Consider the following 13627-nt stretch of genomic DNA (forward strand, 5'->3'; position numbering starts at 1 on the left):
GCCATCATGGGCAGGGGGGAGACTGGGACAGGGGGGTGTGTGGTGGAGACTGTGGGGAGGGGGATTTGTGATTACATAACAGGGGGGTGGGGGGGATTGTGATTGCAAACTGGGGGGGCCCGTCTGGATCCGCCAGTTCCCTGTTATACCGCCTTAGCCCCGCCCCTGCTTACACGTACACATGCACACACAGACATACACACACTTTCTTTTTCCCAAAAACTGTTCAGCTTCACGCACGCACACACACACACACACACCTCAAGAGCCGTGAATTTGGCGGCACACGGATTGTGACTGCATCTCCACGCGCTCTGATAATTGATTTGTATCCGCTTGTGGGGTGGACGTATAATTGCGGACTTTCTGCCTCGCAATTGGCCGCTTTCCCAGTTCCGAACCGTGCGCCGCAAAGAGGCGCGTCCAATCCGCTTTGGCACATTCTGAAAATGGGAGAGGGGTAAAACATCTGAGAGCCCATGCATCTAAGGCCAGTTTTGATTGTTTTTTGGGATCAGACACCCTGCGGCCATTTTGGCCGTTGACGGGCACGGAACTGGAAGATGAGGTTCGGTGGAATGATTTCCGATATAAATCCACAAAGCCCGCGGACAACCGTCGTCCCTGAAGCTCTTCCTCACGAGTCTTTTTGAAGCCAGCGCCTCGTCGAGAAACGGTCGATAGAATTTACAAGAACAGAAAAGGGAAAAATAAATAATAAATAATAAAAATACAAATTTTAGTTTGTATTGCATTGGCAAATACAGAAATCTTTCGTGTCTTGTAAAATGAAGCCTTGAGTGCCAGTCGTTATACTCCTCCACTACAAGCCGAGACATTTTCACTTATTCCTTAGTGTACGATGTGCACACGTGTGTGTGTGTGCGCGCGCACGCATGTTTTGGTGGAGTGGCGCGGAAATGTCTGACTTTGCAAAATGACAAGCACGAATGTTTGGTCAGGTGACCATATAGAAAGACCCAGAACCTGACTTCCTGGCGGAGAGGAAGGCCGCATGGTCTGATGCCGAAGCAAGTGCACAGTCTTTAGTCATGTTCTGCATCTCAGATTGGCAGGTAATGCTCTATTGTTTGAGCAGGGTACAGTCTTTGGAGAGATCATTGATATGGGGCCTTGCACTTGCCACAAGCATTCACTGACCCAGCCTGAGTGTGAGCATTGGTTTCTGCATCCAAATGACTGGTGTCTTATGAATAATAAAATTCAGTCTTATTTGTTCTGGTACCTCCATCCCTGCCTTGCCTGTGTGTGTGTGTGTGTGTGTCTGTCTGTCTGTGTTTGTTTTGTGTGTGTGTGTGTGTGTGTGTGTGTGTCTGTGTTTGCTAGTGTGTGTGTGTGTACACAAGCCTCCAGTTCCACCAAGCTAATGTATCGAACAGGAGCAGAAACTTTAAAAAACGTCTGAGGCGAAATGAATAATAATGAGAAAAATCAATAAGAAACACATTATTGTGATGAAATATGAAGAGCATCGGGCATTGCGGTAAATTGGCATAATTCTTGTTTTCTTCAATATGTTGCCCACTGGAATGGAATGTAGGGACAGCTGAATCCGCAATTACAAGGACAAAGACATTCTCTTCTCATCTCCCCGGGGGGGGGGCAAAGCAAGCAAGCGCACACACACACACACACACACAGAACAGACATGACTCTAATCCTGATGAGAACAGGTACCGGGCCGGCAAGCAGCACAAAGACTTTTTTTTCTGAAAAAAATCTAAACCGAATAGGGAGCACGCTTTAAAGGCGAGCTCAAATCCATATTTCAGACTTCCATCCCGGACGAGCTGCCCCCCTTTATTTTAAAGGATTCAAATATTAATACGTCATTCCTCAGTTCATTCATAGTTAATCATTACACGGTAAATGACCGGTGTAGGTTCAACTCTTACAGAGTGCGTATGGTTCCTACTGGACTCGTATGTACTCTGTTAGATCATTAATGATACATTATTTTATTATACATTATAATATATCATTATAATATATAATATATGATATTAATACTGTACATTTTTCTGTGTAAGAATAAAGCGGGAGGGGCGTGGGGCTCACCTGATGGGAGCGGTCTCGTCGCCCTTGTCCAGCCACTCCTGTGGCGGGATGATGTACATGCACCAGAGGCCCCAGTTGTAGCCGTGAGCGGCGTTAGCGTACTGCTGAACCTCGAACGTGTTGTACTTGATGTTGTCAATCGCCGGGAGGATAATCCGAGTGTGGTCTTCTTTCACCCTGGTCAGAATCGGCTCTGCCCTGTTAACACACAGACAGGCAAACATAATCTTGCTGTTATCTTTTTTTTTTTTTTTAAATGTGCGTGTCTGGGTTAAAATGGCTTCCCAGGACACTCAAATAACTGTTTGCAGTGTCAGGTGAAAGATGGGCCGCAAAATGAAAAGCAGTTTACTCAGCTTGTTTACAGTCATAAGTATTAATGTCACTTTCAGGCTCAGAGTGATATCGGTTAACACATCGGAATAGAAACACGTTAATAAGGCATGACGCACTGTCACCGTATACTGTTATCCAGAGAGAATAAAACCACAAATGAATTATTTAAGGATAATTCATGACAATAAGCATATTTGAAGATTTTCCCCCAAAGCTGTGTTCAGTCTATTTTCATAAGTGTAACCAAAAAAAGTATTCCCATGCGTTTATTTTCCCTAGCAATTATTTGGTTCACCCCTGACTATACAGTAGGAGTCTTATCTATTCTTGTCTGACTAAATGAGGAAAGAAAACTCTAATCACTTGCCGTATAGCAGTTCCATTTCTTTTAATTAAGCCCCTATGATGATGAGGTCAGAACCGGGCATGTAGAACAAAGCTTAAAGAACGTTCATTGAATTTTAGTGGATTTGCATTATTTGTTTTCATAGCTTTTGTGACAATCTCCAGTGCTAAAATGTCTCTGTTAGTGTTTAACTTTTAAGTAGTTTTGAACTTCTCCTTATTTTTTACATTATACTATCTGCTTCCTGTCAACACAAGTTCACGTGAATTTCCTTACCATGTACTTACTTGACAACAAGCACAAACAGAGGACTGAATTACTTTATTGACTTACAATATTACCATGTAAAGTCGTCTAAAAAAATGGAATCATTAAATTATACAATACCTATTCATTAAAAGATAGTAGATAAATATGAGATACCTTGAAAACAGTCTTACTGACCTTCAGCCCACTGTCATAATTAAGAGCTGTAGCTGATAAATAATAAGTCTTTCCAAGACCATGGGAATGAAGGAAAAATCGAGCAAAGGGATTTACAATCAGTCAGGAGTGTTCTTGTGGATGCCCAGTGATAACGATGCCCCTAGAGGCAAACTGCAGATTAACCATGCCAGTGCCAACCACTTTCCGTCACTTCCGTCTTTGATGGTTGAAGAGGTGCCTGACATTGTCGAAAGCCCAATTTTCCAGAAAAACCCCCAAAAACGTAAACATCAGAAATGGCATATTTCTTGCGATCTTCTCCGTGCTACAAGAGTTGTGGGGGGGAGACGGAGAGTAGCGTTTTAATCCGAGTGAAGTGTTTATTTTTAGTCAGGATGAAACATCTGATCTGTGTTTGTCGAGGTTGCCAGTTGTTCGCCCAAATTGGTACTTCTCCCTGGAGGGGTGTTTCGTCAGCTGTGTTACACCTCCGAGGTTGCTATGGAGAGGGCTGCACTTGGGGTGTAACCACACCAGGGACCCTGGGTTCCATGCTGAACCATTCTGTTGTTTACGCTGTCGTCTATCTGATTGCCATGCCGTCACACAGAGACCCACATGCGACCTGGTGCCCAGCGTGGACCATCGCCTTGCAGATAACCGCGTGGACGAAAGTAATCAAATCGCCGTCAAAAACTCAGTAACAAATCATCCTCTGAGCAAGCCTCAGACGACCACATCGGGTTAAGCTCGAAGTCGATCTCTTGGCTTTTTTTTTTTTTTTTTTTAAACGCGAGACACAAAGTCATGCACCTCCCCGCACATGCAATCAGGGACGGAACGCGGCGCAAACGGGATTCTCTCTAATTTACCGCAAAATGTCGTCCGCAAATATGGCCCTGGAGGAAGTGGTTGAATAAAAAATCCATCTACAACAACGGCGGCGGCAGCGACATCCCAGGTGGCAGAGAGCCCGCAAACGAGAGTAATAACTGCTTCAGCACGATGTCAGACATTTTATCACTTTGGCTTTTGGGGGGGGATCTTGTTAATTTCCCACAATTCAGTGCGCTAGAGTGTTTCTTTTCAAATATAAACAGAGCAGTGACATCAGGGATTATAAAATGCGGATGACATGTTGGCCTTGGTCATTTTTCACTAAGAAACCATAGAGGAGCTCCACCAATTACAGAGTTTGAAGGAAGGAATGAATGAAACGACCCAGCTGGTGATTGGTGGATAATTTCCAGCCATTATTCTAAGGACTTACAGTCAGTAGGTACACACCAGTTACTGCTGGCTTTCTTCCATTTGTAGTTACCAACGTGCTCTGTGATTGCTGGGCAGCTCATTTCGGGTTACAAAGAGAAGAGTGATGATGCCAACATCCTATCCAAATTTTATTATCCCTCAGTAACATGGGAGAGAAATTGGAGGTGGGGGTGGGGTCCTTACGGGCTTTTATAAGGAAATGAACTGGCTCTAAGCCTGGCATATGTGCTGATCGCTCTAAAGTCTGCAGGCTGTAATGAAAACTGTTTGTACAGGACTGGGAGAGAGCAAGGTATTAATATGTGGCCCTGATGTCACAATCTGTCTAATAATCTCATCCCTGAGGTTAATGACAAAAAACTGTCACTCGGACACACGAGAGTAACTTTGTGTCCGGATGTTATAAGGAAAGCCTTCGTCCTTCTTCATCTTCGGCAAGCGTGATTAATCTTTCTACATCAAGGAAGAGAAAACAGTAGTATCAAAAGGTGTGAGGTGGGTCGGGATGCCCAAACAGTACTAGAAGTGGCAGCCCAAACGACTGGCAGAAATGTGCACTTAGTGACAGCGATGATTGAATAATGGAGTGAAAAACGACTTTTTCCTGTTCCAGTTAGCGAGATTGGCAGAGGGGACCTTGGCTTCACCTCACCCACATGGTACAGTACGATGAACATATTGCAAACGGGAGTTTCGGGAAGTTTGAAACGATTCGTTCTTCCTGAAGCCGGGGGAGTGAGCGAGACCCACTTGGGAGTAGAACAAGTGACAGTCTCAGCGCTAAAGATTCCCCCTCCAGCAAACAGCGAAGGATGACAGAACAGCATTTTTTTTTTTTTTTTTACCGTCAGAATAAATGAATAAATGTGGAACATTTCGATAGATGTTCATGACCGATTGTTAAATTATTCAAAACGGACAGGAAATATATCAAGAATGGCTAACTTCAATGAAATCCTGTTAGTGAAGTCCCTGAATGTGCTTCTAGAGATATATGTTCTTTAATAATACCAGCATTTTACAGTAAATAAAGCATAAGAAAATCAACTTTCCAAAACAATGTGTGATCTATAGAATTTAGTGTATTCTCTCCAAGCCATGACATGTACACCTATCTCCATAAAAAAAACCCCATTGTTAGCACAAATGCATGTGTTGATTTCCAGCAAAAAAAAATATTACTTTAAATTCTAGCTTTATTTAGCTCATTTACTTCCATGGCAATAACAAAAACACGCGCACAGAACATTCGATCTCGGTCCTTTCATCATTCTTTTTTTCAGTCATCCTTTTTTGATGTGTAGCGGCACACGTCCTGAAGTTGTCATCAAACACCGCGGTATCTTTGGGTATCGGACGCCAAAGAGACGGTCCCTTCCTACGACAGACAAATCCAATTTAATTTCCACGCCGCGAATGACGTACTGAAGCCGTGCAAGGAAAGGCGCTCATCAATACGCAAGTGTCAGAGCTCCTTAATGTACCTCAGCCGAACAGAAGGATGAAGATCTGTCGCCTGGAGAAGAAGAGCGATGCTCGCGCTACTGAAGGAAAATGCGCTAACCTTCAAACAGCCACATCTAGCGGTAATCCGTCATTCCTCTCTCCTCGCGTCCTTGACAGCGAAGCTGGCTAACTGCACGGGCAATTTAAAATTAAAAAAAAAAAAAACAGGACCCAAATGGGAATCAAATGCAGACGAGAAGAAGCAGAAGAAGAAAAAAGTGGAGGAAGAGGAGGAAGCGAAGAAGGAGGAGGAGGAGGAGGAAAGTCAGTGGAAAGGATACGGCATCACATCTGACCGGCTCCAGCTTATATTTTTTTGCTTCTGCCTCCATCATCTCCCACACTCAGGCCTCCTTGCTCCTGCCTCTCACCGTGTCTTATTTCCCCTCATAATAACCATTCAAATGACTTCATTTCAGCTCAAGATTTTCAAAAGGCCAGTAGAGTACACGGCAATGGAGTTTGAAATAGCCACATTCCTTCACGTTTGGATGTGCGTGTGTGTGTGTGTGTGTGTGGAGTTATTTGGACTGTCCATACCCGGCAAACATTGTTTACTTGCCCAAGGGCTTTTTGTTCCTCACTCTGGCCACTCGAGAGCAATAACTCACCATCTAAACTTGTGGGAGAGATAACGAAAAGCCTCCAGATTCTTCCTTTTGACCCACAATGCACAGCTTTGCCTGGAGTATCTCCCAGGTCACATGGTCGGTTGAGCCCCCACATGCCCCCGCCCTCCCACCCACCCTCCCTCCCCCCAATGACTCTCTCACCCTTACCTGGTTCTGTCTGTTATTTTCCAAAAAGAAATCTGTTTTCTATGAGTGCTAGCTTTGTCTTTTAGAACCTCGTTATTCAAGGGGGGGGGGGGGCGGCTGCTTTCTCTTCCCTGGCCCCGTTTTCCGGGATGGATGAGATTCCCGTATGGCACAGCTGGGAATTTCAGAGCGGCACACTCTAGGATTTGTCAGGTAACGGGATCCAGCTTCATTCACTTTGATGGCAAGCATGGTGTGCCCTTGGCAGCCTTAATAGGATGAATTTTATGCAATTTGCTTACAGGCTATATGCATTTGAGCTTGAGGTGACTCCCCCCCCCCCCCCCCCCCCCCAACAGAAACAGAATGACAGTAACTGATAAATATCATATACCACATGCGCAGCTTGCTGAAAAGACATGAACATGCTTATAAGGTTAGTGTGGATCTTCTTCAAGGGCAGTCTGTACCTCTGCACCTTTCATAACGTACAATACCATTTCCCAAAATGCCATCGAGTGTTCATTTAGGGAACAGTCAATTACCCTGCCATCAAAAAAACGGAAAGGTGAATCCTACGGCAGGGTAGGAGTTATCGGCGGTACCGTAATTAATCCGCAATGCAATGGAAATCAACACAAAACGTGGAGCAGATAATTGCACGGCTCAAAACAGCCCCGCATTAACGGGAGGAATGGGTTACGTGGGCAAAAAAAGTGTGTGGGCGTAAACGTAAGTGCACGCTGTTCTGACAACAGCCAGTGTGTGTGGATTCACATCAAAATTAAAGAGAGAGAGAGAGACTGAGGCAAATCTTCTAAGCAGGCACTGCTGTTCTGCGGTGCTGAATTTATTACACCGATCTGTTCCTTTATGCAACACAGGTAGGCCACTGAGAACGTAGCCGTCATACAGCAGCGACCCGGCCAGAAACAGAATGGCTCAATTAAACACTGATTCAGCTCAAAGGGATTGAAAAACGCTCTTTGGAAAAATCACAGCGACGTATAACTGGATACAAAGCAAGCCGCAAGCAGGAGTAAAAGGTTTAAGGCCTCCGTCGTTCGCGTATTTATGGATGTACATATGCTCTATTGAGTGCTCACTTGGAGTGGACAAAGAGTACTTCCCATCTCTTTCAAAGAGAAATAAATTCTGTGCAGAGACCAGCCGCACTAAACAATCCACATTGTGTTTTTTTTTTTTCTCTATTCCTCTTTGTTCTGAAATTGTTTAGAAGTCTTATCCCCCCTGCCGAGAGGACAAAGCTTGTCTTTCTCGGCCTCGTCGGTTCTTACAGTCTGCTTCCCTGGCTGTCACAACTCAAGCAAAGGGTGGATTTTCGCTCTTCATGTTAGGTGGCATCAGGATAAAAAATCCCCCAAAAAAAAAAAAAGATTTTTCGCAGCAACACGAAAAACAAATTTCACGGTTGCAACCTACAGGCGAGGGGTGCGTAAAGGGCGAGTGTTTCGCTGAGAGAACTCAAATATTTTAGCTACTGGGTAACCTGAGGTAAAGGTGCTGTTTGCGCATTCTGACACGGTCAAAGATTTGAACGCGGGACGGCGGGTTTTTTCATTAAAGGCAGGGGCTGAGACTGCGTCTTATCTCCCGTAGCGCTCAGCACCCACGCCGCTTCCATTAATCATCACGCGTTAATAGCCCATTATTACAAAGCAGCGGCATTCAAAAACCAAATAAATATCAATTTATCTGCACTATTCTCCCCCGGACCGTGGTTCTTCTGTCTGCTGTACCCATTAGAAGTGCACATACTTTCCTTAATGCTATTTATTTTATGGAGAATGAGCATCAACAACAAGCACTGTCATTGCTGGCCAGAGAGTGGAGGGGTAGTTACTTTGCTGAGACCATTATACAATTGCGGGGTGGGGGGGTGGGTGGGGGTGGGGGGTGGAATGCCAACCTCTGCAAAAAAAGCTGACACAGATGGTTCATCCCCAGGGAAATTTTCATGGACATTTACCACGGTAAAAGATTCATAACTGGAAAGATGGGCTCGCTTCAAACATCTGCTGCCCTTCTGTTTCATTGTGATACCCTATCCTATCATTTGCTATTTAAAAATATATTTTCCATGCCGTATATTTGCCGCCATGTTTGCTGTAATGCATGGTAGCGAACATCTGTTCACGGTCATCTCTGTAGAGAGCAGGTACATGCGCTGCGACAGAAAATCGCGTATTCGCCGAGTTTAAAATGCCTTCGGGGGAAAAACGACGCGAGAAGCGATTGGACGGTTCACACCACAGCTGCAGACCCAAGACCGCACGGCACAGAGCGTGACACAGAGCAAGAGATGAGATGGAGGCAGGACAGCCGGTCGTGGCGATGCCTAGCGTGAGGGGCAGAGGTCAGAGAGAGGTAGAAGTTCATCGCTGACCTATGCTCTGCAAGCAGTTCAAAAACCTAAAAAAAGGAACATACCCCAGCTATGCATATTGTCCTGTAGTCATTTATATGATTTCTCGTGAAACTACTCACAAAGTAGCTAATTTTCCTTCAGTCTACATTGACTGTTTTTTACTGTAACTCTTATATAATTAAGATGTAATAACTATCCAACTACTTATGACTGATGTAACAATGCAACTACATGTAATTAAGGTGTAATAACTATCCTACTACATGTAACTAAGGTGTTATAACTGTGCAACTACATATACTTGAGTAATAATGATATATCCTTTCTAAAATTATTAATATGAAAGTCACTTTTATTTGTACACGTTTATGTTGCCGACGTGGTCTGCTCATTCATTAACCCAAGCCACAATCTATGGATGGGCAGCCTCTCAATGAGGTACATATGAACGATATTGATATTTCTGAAAAAAAAAATGCATTTCTAAACATTTCATCTTTCATGTGTCAAAATATCAAATGTGTTTATTGTTCATAAATACCATTAAAGCCTTTTTAGAGACTCATTTTACAAGTAGCTTAATGTTATAGGTCAGAAGCCTGCATTAATAACCCCATGCTGATTTCACTTGTCAATATATCAATTAATCAACTGAACATGTGACTTCTAAAATCATTTTTCATCATAGGAATAATTTTACCGCAGCACAAATTAGAGAAAGTAAATGCATTAGCTTTCTGAGAAATAAAATGATTGATTAGACAGCCTTTAAATGAACATGGGAATGTTTTTTAGCAGCATATATAATTATTTCTGACATAAAGTGGTTTTAGAGAGTAAATCATCTTAAAAGTATAGTTTTGATCGATGAACAGCTTGTTACACTCGAAGAATTGGAAGTATGGTTGGACAGAGAATCCGCATGCACCGATGACCCTAGAACTGAGGCTGAGACACACAATTTGAGAACAGGAACAAAATGTTTTTAGGTATTGTTTATTTTTAAATATTTGGATGCTAAGGGGGTTTAATTGAAAACTGAAGTGGATTTGCCATGTTTCACTTCATGAAAAAGGGTGTGATTTCAATGAACAATGCATTATTCCTGCTTTAACTTCTGTAAGAAAACACCTGTACTTTAACTAGAAAGGGTTACTTTCTAGTAACCCTTATGGAGCTGTACACCATAAGACTAATGCAACACCATCATAAATATGGTATTACAGTGTGTTACAGCTATGCCAAGCTGCCATACACAGGTATAGCCAGTCCTAACAGCTTGTGGTAGATGTCATAATACTGACATAATGTAGTAATTTTTATCATTCTGCTCACATTGTCCTCCTGAAACCACAACTGTAAAAATGTTATTCAGGTATGAGTTATTCTTTTGTCCTCATTAATATTGCATTTTGATGGTGCAAGGCTTCTTGAAGATCAATAGCGCAACGGCAGTTCCACAAACGGCTGAACTCAGCAGAGGGAAACGCCTGAAAATCCATAGAAAACGATCAGAAATCAGAGGCGAGGATCGCCAAGAACCACTCCCTGTCCGAACATCTCCCTCCCCCCCCCCCCTTTACACCGTCTTCTCCCTTCCGGAACGCACCGGCTTCGCCCTGGATCAGAAGGGGTTAAGTCACACAGGAGCGACATCACCTTGCGGAAGCTCGGTCCTTATCTCTGGGCCGAGGCGGACTCCCTTCACAAAGCTTCAACACGCTCGCTCCGGCTCAGAGAAGGTCCCCGTGATGGAAGCGGCACAGAGGCTTACCTTTCAGCACCAGAATGAATTAAGATCCTGACCCGATTTCGGGGGGGGGGGGGGGCGAGGGAATAGGTTAGCGCTGGCTTTTCCGGGCTCTGGTAGTTTTAATGAGGTCATGGGGTGCGAACTCTCTCCGCAAATCCAGAGTACGCTCGTCAGAAGTATAGCTTGCTCATTACCTGCAGCGCACCACCAGGAGACACACGTGAGGACTGCATCCCTCAACTGAATTTTTATCAAGTTAATTCAACTGAATAAAGAGGACAGGATATTTCAGTTGCAAGTGCCATATCATATTAATTCTGTGATTAATTTCTTTTTTAAATCTACCCGGCTGCAGTTATTGCTTCCACTTTGTTCATAAGTATTGCATTTCAAAATACCGAGCTGCCAAAAAAACATTTTCTGGGAAAAATTAGAATAAAGAAGACTGGAATAAACAAGAGGCATGTTTAAGTATACATGCAGCAGGAATGACTTTGTATAATCGCAGCACATAGGAAGAAAATCCCAGTCTCTACATACACAGTTCTGCCGTTATATATACACAGATTTTTCCTCTGAAAAAAGCATGCGGCTTATACAAAATGGAACATGCTTTAAGGTTAACGTGGCAAACAAGCAAACAATAAGGAATCCATTGTTACTTCACACAATAATCCAAATCATATGCCTGGGCCACGCGAAGCATCCTGGTTCCTTATGCCGTTTTCACACTTTGAAAAAAGAACCAGAGCCATTATTTCATTTGTACCTCCGGTTGCCTTTTCCTGTACCTATACCTCTGATAAAACAAAATAATGTTGTGCCCCCCCCCCAGCTCACCCCCCCCCCCAAAAAAAAACACCAGTACACAATTCCACAAACAAACAGAAAGACACACGCATGGCACGTGGTGACAGGTGGATATGAAATTCAAAGGAATTCTGGCAGGTAAGAACAGAAGGGAAGATGAGGAATAATGAATGCAGGTAGCAGGGAGGTGAAAGGGTCGGGGGGGGGGGGGGTGAGGGGGGGGGGCGCTGAGGAAGGCACATACATTTTTGAACAGGAGCAGATGGGGAAACAGATGAGGGAACCACCGGGGTATCAATTATCTTCACCGAGCAACAAATCACAAGTCATTCTCTATTCCCTGTGAAACAACCATTTCTGCTTGTGTTTCCCATCACATTACATTGCTCTGCATTACATTTATGAATTCAGGGACTCTTATCCTTACATAAATGCATACAAGCTCACTGGTAGCCCTAATTATAAGTTGCCCTTAACCATAGTGTTGTCCTTGGCGTCAAAAGTGACCCTATCCTGAGTTTAAGAGCAGTGAAAAAAACCTGAAAGTAAATTTAGATTTAGATTCAGAATAAAATTTCATTACTTTTCCTGGAATGACCTTACAGACCCTACCATTCTAAGAAGGTAAACAGGCCTTCTTTATATTTTTATAAATGTGGTTCAGATTGCCTTCTGAGTCTTTTTTAAGGGGTTAAACTGTCAACCTATCAATCAATCAATCAATCAGTCAATCAAACTTTATTTATAAAGCACATTTCCAACAGCGGGCGCAACTCAATGTGCTGGGGAAGGGGTGACTAACCTTTCACCAAAAAAAAAAAGGGGGAGATTCCTCCTGAGTTAGGAGCCATGCCAATCTGACTTAGACGAAAACCATCTAGGTCTGATTAGTCGATTTCCAAATGACCGCTTATTTGCTGGACCGGGACATTGATTACGACGGAGCGGGATGGATGGTGAAAGCTTCTGAGCAACCTTTCGGAAATGAAGTCCAGCGGGGGCCAGGCTTCCCCTCTTCCCTCGGAACCTTCCGGCACCCTCAGCAACCCGGCGGCGCGCACTCCATCTTAAAACCTGTCCACGGGGTGCTGACAGGCCCAAATTGGGTGCCAATTATGTCCAGTTGTGCTGCTTGTTTTGCGATAAGCAGAGACGTCAACCAGAAATTGGGTTGAGGCCCTCTGAAGTTATTTCATTAAGCCTCTTAGGTGGAGCCCCAAGGGGCTGTCGAAGAGAGAGAGAGAGAGAGAGAGAAAGCACTGCCCTTTTCGCACCCTCTCCCGCCCCCCCCACCCCCCCCTTATTTTTGCACATTTTGCTTCTCCGGAGCGCCGCTTTCCTGTGACCTATTTCAGCGATTCGCAGATGCCATCGCTTCATCCGCTATCAAAGCACGCGCCGCTCCTAAGCTTATTAATCACAGATTAAACCAAAAAAAGAGTCATGTACTGGAACAAAACGGAGGAGTCATTAATTGTTAATCCATAGTTAGGGATGGAGGTCATCTTCCATAACTGTGGCGCGTTAATTAGAATTAAGCATGGCTGGGGCGGAGTCTGACGTTAAATCAGATACCGGACCTACCTCAAATTCACAAGGTACCTGGTGCTCAGGGCAATTTTCCCCGAGATATTAAAGCGTTCCTCGATTCCTTCAGTGGAGCCATCACTGGCCAAGGTAAGCAATTTGTCAGGAGTAAGTAGGTCGAAGTTTTGTAATTATACTGATTAATTTGTTCAGTAGAGGCCCGTATCCAGGGGAATGGTCAGAAGCTCACACCCTGTAGCACAGGGGTTCTCAGTCTCAGCAAATTTTAACTATACAATTTTAACTACTACTAACCAAACTGTCCACCAACCACACCACCCCCACCCCCACCCAGTCCACTTCTCAATTGTGATGCCCAATGCGCATATGCCACACCGCACCAACCCCCACCCCCACCCCAAAGA

General features: G+C 44.1%; 1 protein-coding gene across 2 annotated transcripts in view; it reads right to left on the reverse strand.

Moving 5' to 3' along the window:
* galnt9 (polypeptide N-acetylgalactosaminyltransferase 9) overlaps positions 1-13627 on the reverse strand; it is a 116672-nt gene that overhangs the window by 34663 nt on the left and 68382 nt on the right. For both annotated transcript variants that reach the window (XM_064353700.1, XM_064353699.1), the window contains exon 5: positions 2080-2277. In XM_064353700.1, the coding sequence (XP_064209770.1) occupies positions 2080-2277 (198 nt within the window). The remainder of the gene's footprint in view (positions 1-2079; positions 2278-13627) is intronic.

Source organism: Anguilla rostrata, chromosome 10, assembly GCF_018555375.3.
Source record: "Anguilla rostrata isolate EN2019 chromosome 10, ASM1855537v3, whole genome shotgun sequence".
Taxonomy (NCBI): domain Eukaryota; kingdom Metazoa; phylum Chordata; class Actinopteri; order Anguilliformes; family Anguillidae; genus Anguilla; species Anguilla rostrata.